Source organism: Musa acuminata, chromosome BXJ2-3 (genome assembly GCF_036884655.1).
Source record: "Musa acuminata AAA Group cultivar baxijiao chromosome BXJ2-3, Cavendish_Baxijiao_AAA, whole genome shotgun sequence".
Lineage (NCBI taxonomy): Eukaryota > Viridiplantae > Streptophyta > Magnoliopsida > Zingiberales > Musaceae > Musa > Musa acuminata.
The window spans coordinates 32,421,459-32,443,590 of NC_088340.1; the positions used below are offsets into that span (position 1 = coordinate 32,421,459).

A 22,132-nucleotide genomic window follows, 5' to 3' on the forward strand; every position below is an offset into this window, starting at 1 on the left:
TATATGGATTTACTAAAAAATAAATATTTTTCCCCTCAATAATTAATTAGGTATAAGTTGGATGGATAGCTGGATAAAATTGAAAGAATTATTAAATAGCATTCAGTATCTGGATTTACCATGAAGTGGCAAGCACAAGGGAATGCTGGTTACTATAACAAGTGGCATCAGTCTTTATACTCACTACTCTTTGCTCACAAGTATAAAGAAGGCAAAAAAATTGCAGCTTTATTACTCTTTAACTTGGGACCATGGAACAAAAGCTCTAAAACACTCTCTTACATGAAACTGTGGCCCGGTATAATAAGTTCCCTTGTTGGATTAGATGTGGGCGCCAGCAACAGGCATTAATGCTGTGTAGAAATTGTGGTTTTTTATTTCCTCAATTCTCATGAAATGAAAAGAGAAAAAGAACAAAAAATTCTGGTAGTAAAATTTGATGGAGTGTTGACATGATCATGATGGTCTGCAAACTTGATGATTGCTACTTCCTCCCAACACAGGACTCTGCACTTTTTCCCACTTCACCTTTCTTGCTTCTTCCCTCTTCACCTCTCTCGTTTGCTAGATGGGGGAAAGCACCCAAAATGTTATGGGCCCTCAGATCTTGCCTTGTCAGAATTCCTACCACAGGAGATATCTGCACAACAACATAAATTATCAACTTAGCAGCATACCAAATCATGATTTCTAGTTTCAGGACATATTTATTAGTGTCATAATAAGGATCATCAATATTGAATTATGCATCATTCTGTATATTTCTTTATCGACTAAGCTAATCGACATCTTAGTTTATTAGATATTTAGCTATGTGATACTCCAATTCTTTTCCAAACATGTCAGACACAATGTAAGAAGGTGAGAATTCATTGATTTTATTGTGTTGTTGTTGTAGAAGCAAATGAAGGCTGTGTTTGCTAATGCAGACTCTTCAAGTAAATGTGGAGGAAGAAGAGAGAGTGAGCTCACCCCTGCGCCCTGGTACTTGGGGATCACCAGCAAATGGCGGAGGCCGACCTGTCGAAAGAGCACCACGGCCTTCGCCACCGACATGCTCTCCACCACCGTGTACGGCGTCGTGTTGGTGAAGGGGTGGAGGTCGACGTACATGTCCATCTCCTCCTCCGTCAGCTTCACCTGCTCCACCTTCTGCCCCTTCTCTGCTAGATCTACCGACGTGAATGCCGCCCGCACTTCCCACTCCGCCGTCCTCCTCCTCTCCTTCAGGAACCACTTCTTGCTCAGCACCGCTACGAGGTGCGCCCGCAGGACTAGGCCGTGCAGCTCCGTTGTGCCGGTTGGGGACGATGGCGCTCCCTGGTCGACGACCGGGAAGCCGTTGTGACTGGTGTGCTTCAGCACGTCGACGACTCGGGCGACCCTCTCGATGCCCCGGAGGCTGACGATGCGGGGTTTGGCGGCTGCAAGCTCCCCCACCGTCAGATTCCTCATCCATGGCTCAGGGCTGGCTTCCAAGAACGGCAGCCCCTTCAGCTCGAGTATGATTTCGTAAATGCTGGGGTTGAAGGAGTCGCCCACGGTCTTGGCGATGAGCAGCACGAACATGGTGATGGGCAGCAGGAGGAGGTTGTTGGTGAGCTCGAGGAAGATGACGCAGAGGGAGACGGTCATTCTCATGGAGCCGGACATGAGCGCCGCGGCGCCGAGCACGGCGTAGAGGCCCTGGTCGATGTGGATGAAGGACCTGAGCGCGAGCGCCAGCAGGCGGCCGTACGCGGAGCCCATCAGGATGATGGGGAGGAACAGCCCCGAGGGGACGGCGATGCCGAAGGTGACGAGGCCCAGCACGCAGTAGAGCGCGAAGAAGATAAGGAGGGAGATGCTGCGGAACTCGTTGGGCGTGGAGGTGGAGAAGATGTTGCGCACCGCGTCGTCGTTGGTGGCATAGAGGAGGCTGGCGAGGTCGTTGTAGTAGCCATTGGGGCAATTGAACTGCTTGAAGTTGCCGCTTCCCTCGGGAGTGGGGCAGATGGTCTCCGACGAGGGGTCGCAGGGCGTGCATGGTGCCAAGAACGGGAGGCAGTAAAGGCAGACCGAGGTGAAGAGCGAGACAGCAAGACTGAGCAGCAGCTTCGCCATTCTTCCTCTCCTGCGGCATCACAATAACAACAAACATCATCGAATCTGATCTCCCATGGAGGAAGGAATCCGTGACAGAAGCTAACTCGTTGATGAGGCTGTAGACCCTGAGAACTTTGTGCAGGACGTAGTTGTAGAGGCTGCCCAGCAAGCCGCCCAACACGCCGACGAGCGCCACCGGGAGGAGGTCGTTCACATGGTACGTGACGGTGACGTCACTGACGTCGAAGAGGATGAGCCCGCCGCGGCCGAACAGGCCGCACCTCCCGGAGTTGCAGTACTCGATGAATCCCCTGAGCACGACCACCACGACCGCGGTGCTGAAGAAGGTCCGCCACAGCAGCGCGCTCCGCCACCACGTCGCCACCTCCTCGAGCGCGAACAGGACGCCGCCCACCGGCGAGCGGAACGCAGCGCAGACCCCGGAGGAGGCTCCGCAGGTGATGAGGTCGCGCCGGTCCCGGTCGTTCTTGAAGTAGCGTAGCCACTTCCACCGGAGGCGGTAGTTCTCCGACCCGCCTTGGCCGAGCAAGGACGCAAAGCAGGCCCCGATGTGCACCAGCGGCCCTTCTTTTCCCAGGTCGAGGCCGGCGGACACCGATCCGATGCTTCCAATGATCTGCAGAGGTGAAAGCGAAGGATCCAATCTCACTGCGGATCGTCTTCAGATCCAAGCTTCAGAGTATCTGCAGTCTATCTCACCTTGACCACCAATGTCGACACCCCAAACATGTTCGGCGTATCGACTCCGTTGAGGTAAGCCTTGATCTCCGGAATTCCAGGGCCGGCCGCAGTGGGAGCGAAGACGACACACAGAGATGCCGCCACCGTGGTGAGAGCAAGGTTTACACCCGCCAAGTAAACGAAGCCAGTTATGTACCTGCAAACACCGGCAACAAGAATTCCTCTCGGTCTCAGAACGGAGGAGTTCTCGCTCGCCGCAACACGGAAAGGCGGGGGAGGAGAAGCAACTCAACTTTGGTCCTTCACGAAGCGGGCGAGGTAAAGCATTTTGATGCCGGCTATGTTCTCGATGGCGAGGTTGATGAGGGAAGCCGTGACGCCGGTGAGGAGGCCGACGAGGAACGCCAGCGTCCACTTGAGGAATATGTACTGCAGCACCTCGGTGCTGGATCTGCTTCTCCAGTCGTGTTTGAACAGGTCGTTCTCGTTAATCCTGCACTCGCGGAGACGTCAGCAGATGCAGAGAAGAAGGAAACCAGGCTTCCACCGCAGGGCAGGGGGGAAGTTCTTACTCGTAGTCCAAGCTCTCGATGTGCGAAACCTTGGCACCGACCATGGCGTAATGGCTGGAGGTGAGGGTGGGGCTTCGCTTGAGCAGTGGCTGCTGCAGCGAGTTGCTTTCAGGATCAAGCTCTCCTTCTCCTCCATCAACCACCACTGCTGCAGCAGCAGGTGGGGATGAACTCGAGCTGTCCTCCATGGATGCTGAGCTCGCCTCGCCTACAATGGAGCAGGTTCAACTGACAGGGGGAAAGGAGGAAGATGAGAACTGACACCGAAAGCACACTGTACATTTAAAGGGGTCACAGGCATCAGGACGAAGGTTTGTTTAATGCCCATATCTTCTTCCATGGCATCGAAGGAGGACATCTGTGGCCCCTTTGACATCCCTTTCGGAGGTAAAAGAAAAGAAATTGGGAAGCTAAAATAATGAAACAAGGACGGAGCACGGAATCCATGTGGATTAGATTAGAGCAAATAATGTCACCTTGCAAATCTACAACTCCCTCGCCATGGACAGCTTAAGACAAGGTCTTCCCTTGGGACGACGGGGAGGGAGGCGGATGGAGCGGTGGGCATATCCATATCCTGGTGGATGCCATCGGTGGACTAAAATATCCATGCCACCCTCGAATCATCATCAGACGTCACCGAAATCTAATCCTTCTCATTTCCTCTTCCACCCTTCGAGTCTCACTGATACATTTCCATTGATGCCTGCAACCCAAACATGAGAGAGAGAGAGAGAGAGAGAGAAGGGAAAGAGGAGGAGGCGGCTTCGGACTTGGGTGTAGGGAAAGGACAGGCAGTGTGGTCTCTTCCTTGCTAGCAAGGCACAATGAAAGCAAAGGGACAATTGGACTTTTTGGATGTCTCCTTGTGTTGCAAGAATATGGCATTAAGCATGGAGTCGAGTATTATAACTGGTCTTTGACATTGTCCAGAACTTGGTGGAGTGCCATTATCAATCAAGGGTATATATATATAATCGATTAATCAAGTCAAATTTGATTGTGTAACAAGACCTTTGGAACTCAAGAAATCAGGAAATAATCAATCGGTTTGTGGAATTCCCCCATGATTGATGCTTCTTGTGATCGATAAATTTATCTATAAGAATTGAGTGATAGTCATCATAATTATTTTTAATAATATTCATATTATCTTAAATAATTTGATCTCATTTTATTTTTAATCGAAGTTACGTATAATTGTTCATGAATAAAAACGGATAACCTATCAAGATCATTTAATTAATAGCAAGAGTCGTATTATGATTATATAAGGACTCGAACATGTACAATTATTAATCATCACATTACATGCATAATCCTTTATTTATCAGTCCTATTTTAAATTAATTCCTAAACTTTATATTTCTCGATGAGTTTCTAAAATTTGATTAGGGTTATCCTCAAGTCAGCTTTTTTTTTTTTTTTGGAGGAATACAATCACATAGATGTGTGAATGAGAATGACTATTGTTCCCATCGTATTCTTGTGGCATTCGAGGGAAGAAACGATGCTCATCTCTATCTTTCCCTTTCACTTTAGTAAAGAGAGAGAGAGAGACAGAGATATATATGGAGAAGAAGAAAAAAAAAAAAACAAGGAATCTAACAATAAAAGCTTTCGAGGGGTTTATGAAAGGAAGAAAAAGAATAAGGAAGAAGCCTAAGCAAAAAGACATGATTATTATATGAGATTATATATAATTTGACACCGAAAACTTGTTAAGTAGTGAATTTAATCAATCTGACTCTTTCAATTCTTAATTTTCTAAAGCCGTCATGAAATAGGACTTGATTGAAAAGATTCATCAAACCAATATGAAGTTTTAGAGATGCTTTGAATAGGCCATTCCATTTCTTCCCACAGTTGCATCACGTTTTGTGTTACACTCTGAGACAACAACTCTTCCTGATTTGAAATTGGGGAGCTGATCCTCCATTTAGCATATACCACAGAATAACCTAACATTGATGGTCAATGATTTGTCATTATCAAATCATACAGGGCTCAAACATGAAATTGATCTTAACAGCAACAAAAGAAGGAAATTCCTCTCTTCAAACTCTCTTTTCAGTTCCTTTCGAGATGTGATTTTCCAACTCTGAATGCATAAAGACACCATAAAATAGAGAGAGATCAATTATTTCTGCTTCTCAAATCTTATAAGACAACTCAATGCACGAAATCTTTGCAAGTAAAGATAGATAAACTACTACTTTTGCTTCTCAGATCTTACTAGATAGATCGTAAATGAATAATTCCAATGTTTTATCTCACGTTTATGAGAAAAACCTAAATTTCTCATCGAATAGAACAAATACGTGAATTAGATATGCGATTTGCATGTGAAAGTCAACGTGGCAAGCGGAGGATGAATTGGACGCTAATGTCGTGCATGTGGAGGAGGAGCGGCTTTTACAGTTGGTGCAGGTGGAGACGGCACCGGTGGGACCCAATTCAAGCTGAACTGTTCGTCTACTCTAAAGCAAGCCTTATCCAAATCTTCCCACCCCAAGCAAACTACTCGACACCGGTCCTGGACATTCATCGTCTGGGATCCAGATCTAGTTTACGGTCGACCAATCCGAACAAGGCAAGTGTTCGGATCACAGCAGCCATCCATGAAACAGAGGGCGGAGCTAAAAATGGCTCTTCGGCGTCCCAAAGGCCAACACACCGTCTGCCTCTCTCTCTCTCTCTCTCTCATTGGGTTCAGAAGAATAGAGAAGGTGGAATCATTGTCCAACACCAGCTGATGATGCCCTCGACGAGCGAGCTTGACACATCTTCTTCAATCAAATCCAGAGAAAGTGGGGGCAGAGTCCCGTGAACGGCTCCGCGAACAGGTGTTGTCATGTAGGTGAAACCTTTGCTTCTTCTCTCTCTCTTTCGCGGGACAGGTCAAATGGTTTTGTCTCTCCTCGTCCTCATTGGTCCCTGCAATCGTACTCTGAATACCACACGCATCTGTTCTTTGTTGCTGCTCACATAAATGAAGATCTGATTGTCCGTAATTCCATTTTGCGAGTGACTGTATTCATCGGTTTGATTGCCATCGTACTGAGAAATCTATGGCACATCAAGTTTGGTAACTCCTCCTGTCATTTGGTGTTGGGAATTGGAATACTGCCTGACAAATATTTTGAATGGGGATCAAAAATTATTTATTATATATATATATATATATATATATATATATTAAACTCCTCATCTCATCAGTCTTCTGATGGGACGACTGATCTATTAATTTAATCGGTTTAAATTATGTGATCCAGCATGCTTGATGAAGTCGGATGGTTGACTCATCTATTCATTCCTATATTGATTTCGGATCATGTTTCGATTTCTATTACCAAATTAAGTGAGGGTAACATTTTGTTGCACCATCTCCTTCTACTCGAATCTCTCACCCACATACCAATAACCATTATTTGATCCCATAAATGATTGAATATTAACTTGATCAATCTAAATTACATGACTCAAAAATACTTAAATCTAATATAGCCATAATTTATGAACATCTTTTTTCAATGTAATCTACAAACTATTAGAGCTTTGCCTTTTCCATCTATCAAGAGAGAGAGAGAGAGAGAGAGAGAGAGAGAGAGAGAGAGAGAGAGAGAGAGAGAAGAGAGACTAATTGTATGATGATTAATAAAACTTATCAGAACAAGCAGTAGACATTTAGTCAAAGAACATGCCCAGCTCATGCTCTTCATAAAGGCTATCATGTGCTCCACACACAGCTTTATGGATTAATATTGCATCCATGATTAAGTTGGTCTTAATTACTCCTAATTGGAAGCAGACACTAATCTTCCTCCTATTGCAATTGCATGGCAGACACCAAAACCAGTCTTCAAACCCTGCATGACTTTTCTTCTGATCCTACTACTACCCATATCCAGCCAGACTTCATAGACATCAGAAACTGACAAATCCCCAAGACAAGGCATCAAAAGGTTGAAGTGATTTAAGGTGGCTTGCAATTGAACACACCTTTTTATTACTTTTTTTCTACCCCCTTTATCACATTCATCACTTCTTTAAAAGAAAAATCAATCAATCTCACTTCTCCCTGAGATCTTTGGGGATGGATTTTTCTACGAGTCAAAAGGGAAAAAATATTTGACTTGACTGTTGCAAAAGTGACTATCATTTCTTTTTTTTAATGATGAATTAGCGATGATACTTTGAATCAGTATAGTTTGATCCTAAAGGCTCCATCAGCCTAGTTGTTAGAACAATTAAAATCCATCCCAAGTTGAGATGTAAAGATCCCATAGCAACACAATCTTCAATGTTACATCCATTAGGTGCTAATTGTAAGTCGATTTAAAGACCAAAATATGTTTCTAAAATATCGTAGTAAAAATATAAAGAAACTAATGCAAAAATTACTAATACGGAAATTATATATCTCCTGTCATTGTTGTTGAGAATTTCAACAATAATTTCTTTTAGTATTTTAGCACTTTTTGGCCCACAATTCTTACTTTAGATTGTGTAGAGAACTCTTAGAAAATTTGAGATAGAGCCCAAGGATCAAAAACTCATTTATATAGTTGTAACATTGGGAATGTTTTTCTTCACTACCATAATTCTTAATTTAAATTCGAAACATTTGGACCACAGTGAATAAAGAAATTTAATAAGAATGAACGAAGAAATTTAATGATAATGAATAAGGAATTTAATGAAAACGGTGGTTACATTAAGTGCACCGTATAAGAAAGTATAAATTTCATGACATCTGTCATTTATCCTCGAAATTTATTTTGATTCATGTTTGTCTACTGAAATTTTTCTGGGATTCACTCGAGTGAAAAATATAACATGTCAAGGTGATTGATTACCTTCAAAAAAACAATTAGTAGGAACTGATAAGAGCTCTCCGATACACATCACAAAGTTTGGCACCAACAACTTTCTGATTTCATGTTGTTCTTCCTGAGGTAGTCATGGCTCACATGAGATGAAAATAATTTTCTCAGGTGCAGTTCCAAGTGAAGAGAAGTTTGATTGCAAATCAGAGACCATAAGGTGATTGGAATCGTTTGGAGTAAATTAGAACTGTTCGATTAGTGTGGGAGAAGGCTTTGTGAAGAGGTAGTCAAGCAAAATATATCATAAAGTGGAAGAAGATTTATGAGTTAGTGCATAATCTTATGCGTGTATTATCATTAATTTAGACTTAGCATTTGGATCACATTGGACCAAATCCAGCCGACTCATAACATGATATCGGGTTTTTGCAAATCTTCACAGTGTAGAAAACAAGAACACTGTGATAAAGATGATGGATGGTCTGAGATCACAAAGCTTGTTTGCGGAGGAAAACTAGAAAGGTCAGTTCGGCAGCTGAAGCAACAGCACCAAACCAAAAGAATCCATAATAATGCAAAAATCCCCATTAGTCATTTTCCTTTTGTTTCCACATATTCTGTAATTTGGAAAAAGATTGTGCTTGATTTAATAAGAAATGAATGTCACTTGCATAGATCTCATCCCAACTCTGAGAATAATTAAGTTTGCATAGATCTCTAATTTTCTTCATTTCTTCGCATATCAATCAATAACTAGAATTGAAGCATGCTGACCACTGAGTACCACATTTTAGCAAAAAGAGATTTGTGTTACAACCAAATTCCAGATGAAGTCAATATTGGTCAATTACTTCATAACACAAAAATCAAAGTTTTGAGTGCAACCATGAACAACTTTATGTAATAGATAAGAGGCAAATGCTACTAAAAATCCACCACAACTTGCAGGAATATGCAGTCAACAATTCCAGAGTTCATAGACCTAATTGACATAATAGGAGAACAGGTCTCATATGCAATGTGAAGAACATATGAACAATAACAACCATTCACAGAACCCTAAGCATGTGACCATTATGCCTTGATTGTGACACTGCACAAACACAAGCCAGAAGGCTTAAGTGAAGATGTTTTCCACTCAGATCCTACAGGAGCATCAGGATCATAAAGCAGTGTCTGGTACCCCGGTACCTTCTCGAGTGAGAAAAGCAGTAACTTGCCATCAAATATCCCAAAGCGGAATGCTACGGCTGAGCTCCCTGTAACAGGCACAGGGATCTTACGCCATGAGTTGTCAACCGGATCGTATATTGCCAACTTCCGCTGATTCTTCCACTCGAAACAGAATAGCTTCTTGGCCAGCACAGCATGTGCAGTAACCATCAAACAGCCACTTTTCATCTGGCACCATGAGTGGTGCTGTGGATTGTACACATTCACAAACCTGGAGTTGCCGATTGTGAAGCTAGAACGCCCACCCATTACATAAAGCTTGCCCTCAAAGCTGCAAGCAAAGCAACCCCACCTTGGGCAGCGAAGGCTTGCGATTAAGGTCCACATATTTCTGTTGGGGTCATAAACTTCAACACTCGATAAGCAGTCACCATTAGAATCAAACCCACCCACAGCATATATGTTGCCATTAAGCTCGGCACAAGCAAAGTCATGGCGAGCAACATTCATCTTGGCTAATGTGCTCCATCTGTAATAAAAGATTAACTCTTATTATACAATTTCCTCATAGGATACTGTTGAATCAGATGAGGTAGTTGCTATAGTTCTTAGATATTCTGCGAGTCCAAGTAAAACCAACAAAATGCAACAATGAACAATGAAGCTTACAGTAATTATTTATTTGTGTTGATTTGAACAATCATTCAGAAGAATCAGACATGGAGATGCCTCATTAGTTAGTATACCTATGGCCTAAAGCTCATGAGGCCTGCTTCTTGACCAGATTGACACCCTGAGCTAAAGAAAGAATATTGTTCTTGAGTACATAATCAACATTTACTATTCCTGTGAGAAACATATCAAGTTGTATAGTCCACCCAGACATATTTTAAAAATGAGAGTGAAAAAAACCCAAATTCTCATTATAGTTTCCAGAACCATTTGCAAGAAGGCATATACTCTTTCATTAAAACAACTTAAGAAGGTAAGGTAACTTCAAAAATGACCCATTTTATTCTTCATGCCGTCATCACATTCATCACTACTGACATCAAAATGAAATATATCATCATAGAGTCAGTTAGATAACACTATATGATCTAAAAGATCCAATGGTCCTCTAGAAAGACAAAGCCAATTACCAGACCAAGCTCCTTTTAGCAACGTATATACACTCTAATTTCTTAACATGCTAAACTAACCAAGGTTGTTGATACCAATTAAAACAAGAGGCACTAGAAAACAAATTACAGTCAAAGTTTATTTAAGTCAAAGATTCCTTTGTTCAATAACACAACTAGGCAAGAATGAGAAAACATACACATAATATGATAAAGATGTATCAGATACCTGTTAAGATGAGAATCATACTGATAAACATCATTTGAAACACATGCTTTCCCAATGTCAACTGAGTAACCAGCAATAATGAAAAGGATGGCATCAATAACGACAACTCCAAACCCAGCTTTGACAGGACCAGGCATTGAGGGCAGCACCTTGCCTTTTTCCCCAGAGCCAACTAATACTTCCCAATGGTTCTCCCTTCCATCAGCATCACCAGTTAAGACATACACCCACTCCTCAAGCTTTCCAGCCTCCTTCCTTACAGCAAGGAACTCCTTGCTTTTAATGAATGACATCCATCTCTTACAAACAGCACCTATAACAGGGAGGTCTCTGCGGGGCACAAGCGTGAGACAGAACTTGGCCACATCATCAGGTAACCCAGGAATAACAGGGCAGTATAACTCCTGCGATGCTTGCAGGGTAAGGGCCAGATTAGTTTGAACTGGAACATGTAGTTGCACCTCCAAATCAACAAATCTTTTTCTACCACCAAGAAGGCCATGAATTCCTAAACTGGGCATTTTGAGAATGTTATAAATTTCCTTCCTGGCTCAATCAAATCCTTGAGCAACTTGTATAGAAATCAATAATGTTATAAAAAACAGCAATATAGAGAAAAGGATTCATGGTAACCATCATCCATAGGGATCTTGATAGACAAAGGTATAAAAGATGGCAAAGATTCAAAAAGCACAGGTGCAAATCCCGAGGATGTTTTCTGTTTTCTTGGGGATGTTCTGAATGCCATTCCACAGTTGCTGCTCTTAGTATAGCTCTTCCAAATCAATGTGCAGGCACTATGATCCAATCTGATGACATAATTCTTGTTCTCCCCCCAGAACATCACCCCAAAATCTGTGTAAATTTATCGAGAAGATAAAGTTGTTATTCATAGACACACAAGATACATAAATGAAGAAATATAAATACAGAGTGAGAGAGAGAAAGATAATTACCAAAGGCCATAAATTTTACTTATAGTTAACCAGCAGTAGAATCCATTCAGAATCAACTGAAAGAAAATGCAGAAAGGTATTGTCAATTTTTTTTGTTTACCCTTGAAATTCTTTAAAAAAAGCACTTCAGGTTCTACAGAAAATGCTTGCAAGCAGTAACACATGGCTATAGGTAAATGAATAACATAATGGGAATGCTCATGAGAAGTAAATCATGGTTGCAATTAAATGGATAATATAACAAGAACTACGTAACAAATGTTGTTTAATAGGTATAGAAGTTCAGATATTACATCTTTCCAGTACCTCATTGACCAAATGTACTGTGAAAAGAAACTAAAACTTTCTTCACCCAAAACACACATGCCCAAAAAAGTTATTCAAATTCTGATCAATCATCCAGTAGTCTATTTTAAAATGGTAGTCAACTCCAGCCAGCTTACTGATGTTAGAAACAGATAGTTAACTATTAATGATTAATGTAAAGCATAACAATTTCCAGCAAGTTCTACTAGGAGAGCCTTGTATCTGATAAAGCAGGTACCTATTGATATTTTATACAATTTCTCATTATTGAACTTGATGCCCCACTTTGAACATATGATATTCATAAGAGAAGATGGTTATTATGTATAACTTCAATATGGCAGCAAAATTGAGGAAAAGAAAGTATCAGAAATGGATGAATCAAGACTTTTCATCAAAAAGTGGCTAACTAAGCACACGCAGGCTTTTTTCTTCATAAGGTGCAGACCCACAAGACAGTATCTGGATGGAAGTGCAAATAACCCCTTTTTTAGAGTGCATACTAAATAATACAACAAAAATATGACCATTGATGGCAAGCTACACACATCTAAGACCCTTCTATAATTCAACGAACACAATAAATTTCATAAGATTATATCAGCAAATGAGTGATCCCTTGTTAAAACCGTTATGATATTCCTAACTGTAACTAAAAATGATCAGTTTATGCAAGAAGATGAATGCTGAGGAATGTCATATGATTTGACATGTAAGGAAAGGCTTCCTGTTTCTAAGAAAGACTCATCTAAGGATATGAAAAATCATAACTCAAAAATAGTGTTTACATTTAAAAACAATATTGTCCTTAAGTACACTGTCAACATCCTTTATTCCTCCGAGAAGCATATCAAGTTGTACAGTCCACCAAAGCAAATTTTAGAAATAAAATAGAAAAAAATAACCCATATTCTCATTATAATTCCCAGAACCATTTACAAGAAGGCCTAAACCCTTCGCTCAAACAACCTGAGGAGGTAAGGTAATCTAAAAAATGATCCATTTTATCCCTCATGTTGTCATCACCTTCATCACTCATAAGATCAAAAAGAAATATATCAACATAAAGTTAACTAGAGAACAATATATGATCTTAAGGATCCGATGGTCCTCTAGAAGGACAAAACCAATTCCTAGACCAATCTTCTTTAGCAACTTATATACACAGAATCAATATCTTAACCAAGCCAACTTAGCCAAGGTTGCTATTACCAATTGGGAGAGTAAACATAAGAAACTGCTTATATGTGAACAAATTTAATGTTCCAAAAAAAATCATTTTCGAAGGGCAAAAAAAACCAGGCAAGTTGTTGTTTTCCTTCTTATTTTTTCCTAAGAAAAAAAGGACTTTAATTTAAAGTGGAAGTATAGAAAGATAAAGTAACAACCTTAAGTGTGAAATGTAACATATGAAGATAAAAAACTTCAAATAGAATCTTATAAAGCAGCTTCCAGGATATGTTGAAGCAATTACTGGAAAATATTATATAAGCTTAAGCAACACCTGCCTCCTATCATACACTCAGCACCTCAAAATCGAAAGCTAGTCCTCCTTGTCCTGATCCCAATTCTTTAAAGAAATGCACCAAAAACACCGCAAAAATCAAGAAATATGACAAGATCAAAAGAATTAACAACAAAATGCATCCAAATCTAAAACAACTGGGGAAAAAGATGCAAGAATATGAACACACAACTTCAGATATTGCAATCAAAATTAGAATACCACACCAACCTTATCTTTATATATAATGGACATATAAGAACAAGGAGTAAAAAAATTAGCTTTCTAATCTAATCCAAGAAAACCGAATCCGCTCGAAAAATTCCTAAGCAACGAGGTGAAAGAAAACGAAAAAAAAATACCGCCTAGAAAATGGAAAAGAAAAGCAAGGTGAGATCAAACGAGGGTTTTCGGAGAAGAATCACAAGAGAAAAATCAAAACTTGGGGGCTCCGATCCGCAAGCGAGGAGCGATGCCAACGAAGAATGAGGGGGTAAGGCGATGAAATCTACCCGAGTTTGGATGCCAATCCGCTAATGGTATGAGCAGAGAATGCGGAAAGAGAGATGGAGGCAGCAGCAGAGGAAATGAAGGGGAGGAAACAGAGGTAAAAGCAGTGGGGAGAGCGGAGTATTTGAAGGGAAATGGGGAGAGAGAGAGAGTATAAAGAAGCATTTTAGTCAAAGGGATTTGGACATGCACAAAAAAAAGAATAATAATAATAATAAAATATATGATTGCATATTATAGTAAAATATATATATAAACATATTTATTATATAAATAATTTAATAATATAATGAAAAAGGATGAGAAGGAAGCCAACGAGAGCATATATTTTGAAGAAATGAGAGAATTATAAATATAATAAGATTCTCTTCTCTTTCATTTATATAATAAAAAAGTTCAATATCCTTGTAAGAAATTCAGATGTTTTTATAATAAATAAAAAGTTTAAATTATTTTAATATTTTTAATGCTCACATGATTTAATTAATTAATCAAACAGATTAAGGATCTAATTTTTTATTGGTCCAATCTGAGTTTTATAATTATTATTTATCGATCATTAAATCTCAGAGTCATTGATATTATTATTATTATTATAAGATAATTATTAATTTCATGATTTATCATATATGTAAAGTATTTTATAAAATGATTGTCATATAATATCCCAAAAGATTATTGCCAATGGATCATGTGGAGTCGTATTCAGATGTGCATACATCATACTGACATTATCTCATATATAATGTTCATAATTGGCACCCCTGTCCAATTTATATGCAAATATTTATTATTGCAATTATTACTATTATTATTATTATCATTATGAAGGTCTTGTTGGAGGATTATAGTTGGATAAGCTTATGGATCCAAAATGAGAATTCAGAATAGGTACCAAATTTATACACATTCCAAATATAAATTTAAATTCATGCACTTAATCTTAATGGATCCAATTTTGAGGATCCGTACGTGAATTTCGGGTCGGTTTTCATTAACAACGTTAATCAATGTCGCATTATGGATGGGTTGGTGGAAGATTGCCTTTTTAATGGGCTTCTAAATGTGGTTAACATCAAATCCGATACTAATTAACCCCTATCCACCTAAAATTTCCCATATAAAAGACACAAATCGATAAGCATGGGTTTGAGATGGATGATTAATCATCTGATTTAGGGGCAAATTGCAGCACAAATCAGTGATTTAAATGCCAAGCAACACGTCGTCAAAGCTGAAGATTAGGAATTACGGTAAGTGTGATGGATGTGTTGGGCTTCCATGACCTTATGGAGGAAGTGGGTCAAAATATTGCGGATGATAGGGGTTGTGATGAAGCTTGAGAGCAGAGATGTGGTCAATCATGACCTTATGAGATATGGTTGGGTGATATGTTAGATCAAGAAATAAAGATACGGATTATCTTTAAATGTTATAGTATATATACATGCACTGGTAGGAGTCTAATGTATTAGATTTATTTTTTTATTATATTAAAAAATTTTAACAAATGGGAAGAGTGGCATCTCTCTCTCTCTCTCTCTCTCTCTCTCTCTCTCTCTCTTTCTATATATATATATATATATATATATATATATATATATATATATATATATATATATATATATATATATATATATATATATATATATATATATATATATATATTTGAAGACTCAGTCAAAACACTATTCGTTTGATAGTAATGGAGAAGACTTTTCATTCCACAACCAAATCACAAAGACAATTAAAAAGAGACCAAATCAACTGTAGTTGAGACAAATCATTCCTATTAAATTTGTTAACATGGACTCAAAAGGATTTGATGTGCATGTGATGCAATATAAATTCCATGGTATAAACAAAAGAAACTAAAGTGAAGCTTCCATGTGTGGTAGGAAATCAAAGTTTAATGCAACTGTTTGCCAATTCAAAGAAAGCTGCAGCTAAACATAATTTTGTCTTTTTATAATAGTTCATGAATCATGTGATGTTGCATTCTTCCTAATCTTTGAACTCAAGGAGTAGGTTCGGTATATGGCTAGGATTTTGACACCAACTCTACTCAATCAATCAGCATAAAGAAAAGACTGCACTGCTTGTGGCAGATGAATCTTGTGGCACCTAATAATGAGTGATAGGCTTGAGATAAGAAGAGAAGCAACAGCAGATAAATCTTGTGGTGGTTGATGCAAACAGACAGGAAAGAACTAAGAGAACAAGCCAAGTGCTGATTCTTGTGGCAAGCAGTGGAGTGAGGGTTCTTGTTCTTACTTCTTTTGTATTTATCAGGAGCAGGATAGGAGTTGGTGGAGAAGCAAATCCCCCAAATTGTGGATGTTCCTTTTGCTGAATGCATGGAATATTTCTAACCAGTCAAATAAATGAAGTATTAAATATTTTATTTCCAAATGTTTTACCAAATCTTGAGGGGAGAGAGACAGAGAGAGAGCTTATGACCAAAGATAATATTGGTGTATGGAAAATTGTCTTGTAAGGAACAAAAATAATAGGCAAACAATATATAGATATATATAATCAAGAGATGGCTGAAGGATGAAAGTATTGTTCCATTTACATTACAATCTGCATGGCTGAATCATTTTTTATAAAGGAAAATATAGTTGTGACAACAAAATTTGAGGGATAAAAAGTATTTTCATGTGAATTTTTATGTTTATTTTCTTGTGAATTGTGGCCTGTGTCTTTGCAACCAAAAACTTCATCTTTTACTACACACACACACACAAACACCATGTGTCAGACAAATGGTTGCCAACCTGCCTGGGGAGGAAGAATCTGGTGGGAATTTGGGCCACCCAAATCACAAGAACCATTGGTTGAATGGAACATACCTCACCACATTCACATTGTTATCAGTATCATCATTAATCTTAATATGGTTCCATGATTGATTGATGTTTGTTAAAGTTTAATTACAAAATATTGAGAAAATGTGTGGTAAATTCATTCTTTCAAGAACAACAAGATAAGGACTTAAGGTTGATCCTTCACACTAATCTACAATTGCAAGGAGGACTTGCCTCCTAATATACCAACACTAGTAACTTGAGTCATGTATTTGATCACATCATTCTATCTATCCACTTGGACTCCTTTTATGAAGACCAACCATAAACATCTCTAAGAACTCCATCATAAGCTATTCTAAATCGACAAACCTACATGCAATTCTTTCATCTTTTCTCCATACCTTTCAATAATTGTTCTAACTCAGAAATTATCATGTGCTAAATTCATTCATTCATTCATTCAAGCACAAAAAAGATAAGAATTTGCGGTTGATCCTTCACACTAACATGCAATTAATTGCAAGAAAGTCTTGCTTCCCATTATACTAACATTAGAAACTGAAGTCATGTCATTGATCACATCACTGTTGTCTCAAGGCAATTTTGATATTTCATATACATTTAGCCAATGATTAATCGATATCTGAAACTTCTAAAGGATTGAGCTAATCTTGTCCTGTCTTTCTTTTCATGTGTTAAGCAGTGTTAGGCTATTCATTCCTACCTTTGATCGTCTGTTTCTTGACAGCAGATATGCTGGTAAAGCCGATATCCACTGATGAGCATATTATCGGATATTGATCACCACAACAAGGTAAATATCCGATAATATGCTCATCAGTGCTAGATTACCTGCTCCTACTTGATCTTTGTTGCCTTCTTCTTAGGAGCAGCAACAGCAGCATCGTTCAACTGTGGCATCGGGTGACGCTCTGCTTCGCTCGGATCCAACCATTTGAGGTGGTGGTGGTTAAAGAATTGCCAATTGGGCACAGTGATCAGCGCAGTGAGCACAACTCCACCAGCGTATGTAAACATCATCATTTGGAAGGAGCCGATGGAGTATCCGATGCCGAAAGCAGTGATCGTGGACACTACAAGAATGATCTGCATCAAAATAATGGCCAACTTCTGGCCTTGCCAATCCATCTAGAAACAAGAACCATTAGAGAAGATGTCTGATGTGATCAGATCAAAATTCTAAGCAGATTCTTTTGAAGCAAGAAGACCTAAAACGCAAAGAACCAAAATATTTTCCGATCCAAAAAAAGAGATATTATCGGGAGGAAAAATGTCAAAAATAATCGGATTTTGATCAATTGGACAAACAAAATGCCAAATTAAAAAGATTAACACGGACAAACAAAATGCCAAATTAAAAAGTAGAAACCTAATGGGTCGAATTGAGGAAAGGAACGGGGGTACAATGAGGGCCGGCAAAACCCTAACCCTAATAGTCTCCAGACAAAATAGTGAGGGCGATTGGGGATGGTAACGACATCGTCTGTTGGTTGAAATTTGGGTTAAGATCCATTTTAGCTCGTGATTTTGATCATGAACCACTTAAGTCTTTATGGTTTACTCGTGTCTAAAATAATCGCTATATTTTCAAGAACGTAGCATATAAGCACTGAGCTGTTATTGCCTAGCAAGGCGTTGTATACACGTAGCCTCTCCCATATTGACGACGAGCTCAGGAGCTTTTGATCCTACCTTAGGTAAATGTGCATCGATTAGTCTGATGCTAGGCATATAGTGGTCTCTTGATCTCTTCTTCTCCTCCTGGGCATCTTTGTCCTCATCGCCTCCCACTTCATCCTCTTTTGTGCCCTCTCCCACCGTGCTTACGACGTGGTGGTCCAGCTCTCCCTTACCTTTACCTCCGGCCTTTCCTACCTCTACCTCTCTACCTTCATCTGTCGCTATGACCTCTGTCGCTTCCTCTTTATCGACAAGGTAGACCTAAAATATTTTTTAAACTTAAATTATATATGTCATTATATTAATAGTTTATTATGAGTCAATATGCCAGATAAGAAAATTCTAAAATATATTAACTCAGACTTGACGGGAGGGGCTTATATACTACGTTTTTGAAAATATATGGGTTATTTTAAATATGAGTAAATCATAAGTGATTAAGTGATCTATGGCTAAAAATATTGGGAAACCTAGGGCGATATCACATGCACAGCAGAATAACAAAAAACAAAAATCTTATATTTTCACAGAAATAGTTTCTTATCGTCATGCGAGTACGCAAAAACTTGCATAATCGAAAAACTACATGTGTTAAGGGATGTGTGTTATATAGAGAGATTGTATATCCCTAAAAACCTGTAAATTTATGGGAGAGGATGAAGGAAGTCAACTGTCCTCCTTTCTAGCAATGATCCACATGGCAGGGGCTACGAAGATGCTCCTCAAATTACTACACAAACCTCCTCTTTATGCGCACCATGGGATCAAGAAGAGGTTGACCCTTCTTGTTGTCCACAAGCCCCAAATAGGGGTTGATGTATGAGGAGGAGATGAGAAGAGGAGAATAAGAGGTGGCAGCCAAAAAGGGTCTAGCCTATGGTATTTTGGTTCTCTCTTATTTATAGAGGTCCTTATAAACTTATCATAATTGATCCTGCCCTATTGGGTACTGGATTTTCATCCAACTACCCAAGCCACTTAGATTAATGAATTTCTACTCAATAATCTCTCATTGGCTTTTATTGAATATCATCAATAGGATCCAATAATTCAAGGGCTTATTGGATATCCAATAAGATAGAGGCTCCGACGGATATCTCATATTTGAACATCTACTCGTCGCAACACTTATTATATGTGCATGACCCTCTAGGCCTAATATCGAGCTGGTCGTGAGCTATACCGATCAAAACTCATTCTAGTTTAGTGAATTATTATCTCCATAATAATTCACTCGACTCATCAAGTGTGAGCATATTATGCCACTACGTCGAATTCCCTAGACAATACAAGGAAATCTAATCTATTGGATCTGTCTATCATTAGTTACCGTATACCTATAGTCTCTCATCCATCTAATATCTCAGAGATCGTATACCGGGATGGTATTATCAAGCTCATACGGTTTCTACTCGAGTATCACTCTAATCGGATTCTCTTAGAGAACTCTTTCTCTCTCAATTCAAATGACCATGGCTAGGAATTTATTTGGGATATTCTTCTTATGACATCGAGAGAGGATGAACCTCTATCGATACTTAATAGCTCTCGTAAGGTTGTCTCCCACTCTCGATGACCGATTGTGCTAGATTTGGAACTTTTAGGTTTATAAGTTTGACATCAAAGAATAGAGTACTCATACAATACATCCTTGGTGTCTCAAGTCTAAGGACCAGATACACTATTGTGACAACGGAATCGTTGTATGACAATGAGGTATCATCAACCATCCAACATTCCGTGAGTGGATCAATCAGTAAACTCATTCCCCAATGAGCACCTACACTGTATCCCTAGTGTCCCCATACAAGCAAATATGAAACCAACCACCTCCATTATATAAATGGGTATACAACATATTAGTCTATTGGATTATCTCGATATCCCTCTCTAGTAACATATGATCGGGATTATTTAGGGTCCGTGTTTAAAGGTGAATCAGTCTCATTATCATAATTTCATCACGATCTTATTCATGTTGCATAGATCCATGGACATCACAATATATGCAATATGCAAGATAAAGCGATAAAATATTAATAAATAATAAGCAAAAAGAGTGTGTGTCATATCACACATGTCGTCACTCACATGATTGGCTTGTAGGGCACCTATGACTAGTAGAAGATACCTAAGAGGAGGAAGAGGCACTAGGAGACCACTACATGCTTAGCATCGGACTAATCAATGCATGTAAACCCGTGATAGGACCAAAAGCTCTTAAGCTTATCGTTAGTGCGGGAGAGGTTACGTATGTACGATGCCCTACTAGGCAGAAGCAACTCGGTGCTACTGCTAGTAGCCGCTTCTACGATGATACCTCCTTCCGTCATTGATGAAGGTCTCAATATTTTTTTCTTTAAACTTAAATTACACATATCATTATATTAATGATTTATTATGAGTCAACAAGTCACGTAAGCAGACTATAATGTCTATTAACTCAGACTTAACGAGAGAGACTTATATGTCATATTTTTTTAAATATAGAAAGTTATTTTAGACACAAGTAAACTATGAGGGCTTAAGCGGTTAATGGCTAAAACCATAGGGGCTAAAATAAATCTTAATCCTAAATTATACGTGTTATTATATTAATAGTTTATTGTGAGTTAGACTCTAACGCCTATTAACTCAAATTTGATGGGAGGGATTTATATACTATATTTTTAAAAATATAGAAGTTATTTTAGATATAAGTAAATTATAATGACTTAAGAGGTCCATAACGAAAATCACATAAGCTAAAATGGACTTTAACCTTTATTTTTATTTTTATAAATATTTATCTCACTAAGTCGTATTTTTTTATACATCTAGCTCATGCCAAAAAAAAAAAAAAAAGAAGCATTCCTCAAATTGTCAATTAATAACCGGTAGGAGACTAGCTTGCAAGCAACTAAGTTATGTTTCACCAGGGAAGGTGAAATATACTTGTTTGCCCTCCAAATTTTGATCCACATAAATATAATTTTTTAAACAAAATAAAAAATATATTTATATTTTTAATATATTGTTGGGGAAAAAAGTTTGAGAATATATTTATATTTTCAATATGTGTTTAGATGAAATAGTTTGAGTGAATGTATAGTTATGAAATATTTTGAATGTTTAATAAATAATAAATAAAATTTATATTTTTAATATATATTGACATAAATATTATTAGGTAAAATTATATTTTAAAAGTTTATTAAATATTTTATAATGAATTTATTCTTCTAATATTTTTAATATTATTTTCAAATAAATACATATTTTTATGTAAATTAATAAGTAAATAAATAAATAAAATAAATGAATGTAATCTTATAAAAAATTTCATATGGTCCAAAGATATAATAAATAAAACTATAATCATATAAATAAATAAATAACTAATTTTACAAATAAATAATAAAATACTATCTTATAATAAATATAAATCACATTAATTTCTCACTAAGTCATTTTGACCATTATAATTTTCAATAAGCTTACAGGATGGATATTTTTAATTTTTAAAATATTACATTAATATCTTACAAATTCTAAAATATTAATACTATCCTAAGGTAACATTAAAGTTTGAACATTTTCAATGCTGCACTCAGATAAGATTCGATTTTGAAAAAAAAAATCAAACATCAAT

At 38.2% G+C, this 22,132-nt stretch overlaps 3 protein-coding genes across 10 annotated transcripts; all 3 read right to left on the minus strand.

Moving 5' to 3' along the window:
• Positions 1-203: 203 nt before the first annotated feature.
• On the minus strand, positions 204-4,223 carry LOC103978422 (chloride channel protein CLC-a). Of its 3 annotated transcripts, none has more exons than XM_009394211.3 (7): positions 3,836-4,223; positions 3,360-3,567; positions 3,080-3,280; positions 2,806-2,983; positions 2,190-2,722; positions 973-2,113; positions 204-640 (listed from the first exon to the last, which is right to left on the minus strand). In XM_009394211.3, the coding sequence occupies exons 2-7, from the start codon at positions 3,545-3,547 to the stop codon at positions 485-487; spliced, it is 2,397 nt and encodes a 798-aa protein (XP_009392486.2). In that variant the 5' UTR covers positions 3,548-3,567; positions 3,836-4,223; the 3' UTR covers positions 204-484. The 3 variants fall into 3 exon arrangements, with proteins under 3 accessions (XP_009392486.2, XP_009392485.2, XP_009392487.2); XM_009394210.3 differs by having other exon boundaries at positions 3,360-3,587; XM_009394212.3 differs by lacking the exon at positions 3,836-4,223 and adding an exon at positions 3,640-3,743.
• A 4,887-nt stretch (positions 4,224-9,110) lies between these two features.
• On the minus strand, positions 9,111-14,131 carry LOC135607735 (F-box/kelch-repeat protein At1g67480-like). 6 transcript variants are annotated; one of them, XM_065099765.1, is made up of 5 exons: positions 13,990-14,129; positions 13,482-13,543; positions 11,668-11,723; positions 10,712-11,566; positions 9,111-9,890 (listed from the first exon to the last, which is right to left on the minus strand). In XM_065099765.1, the coding sequence occupies exons 4-5, from the start codon at positions 11,230-11,232 to the stop codon at positions 9,263-9,265; spliced, it is 1,149 nt and encodes a 382-aa protein (XP_064955837.1). In that variant the 5' UTR covers positions 11,233-11,566; positions 11,668-11,723; positions 13,482-13,543; positions 13,990-14,129; the 3' UTR covers positions 9,111-9,262. The 6 variants fall into 6 exon arrangements, with proteins under 6 accessions (XP_064955837.1, XP_064955841.1, XP_064955839.1 ...); XM_065099769.1 differs by having other exon boundaries at positions 13,478-13,543; XM_065099767.1 differs by lacking the exon at positions 13,482-13,543 and having other exon boundaries at positions 13,990-14,131.
• A 3,527-nt stretch (positions 14,132-17,658) lies between these two features.
• LOC103978445 (signal peptidase complex subunit 1-like) lies at positions 17,659-17,949 on the minus strand. The gene has a single exon (XM_009394238.2). It carries the CDS (start codon positions 17,947-17,949, stop codon positions 17,659-17,661), a length of 291 nt encoding a protein of 96 aa, XP_009392513.2.
• Positions 17,950-22,132: the final 4,183 nt, after the last annotated feature.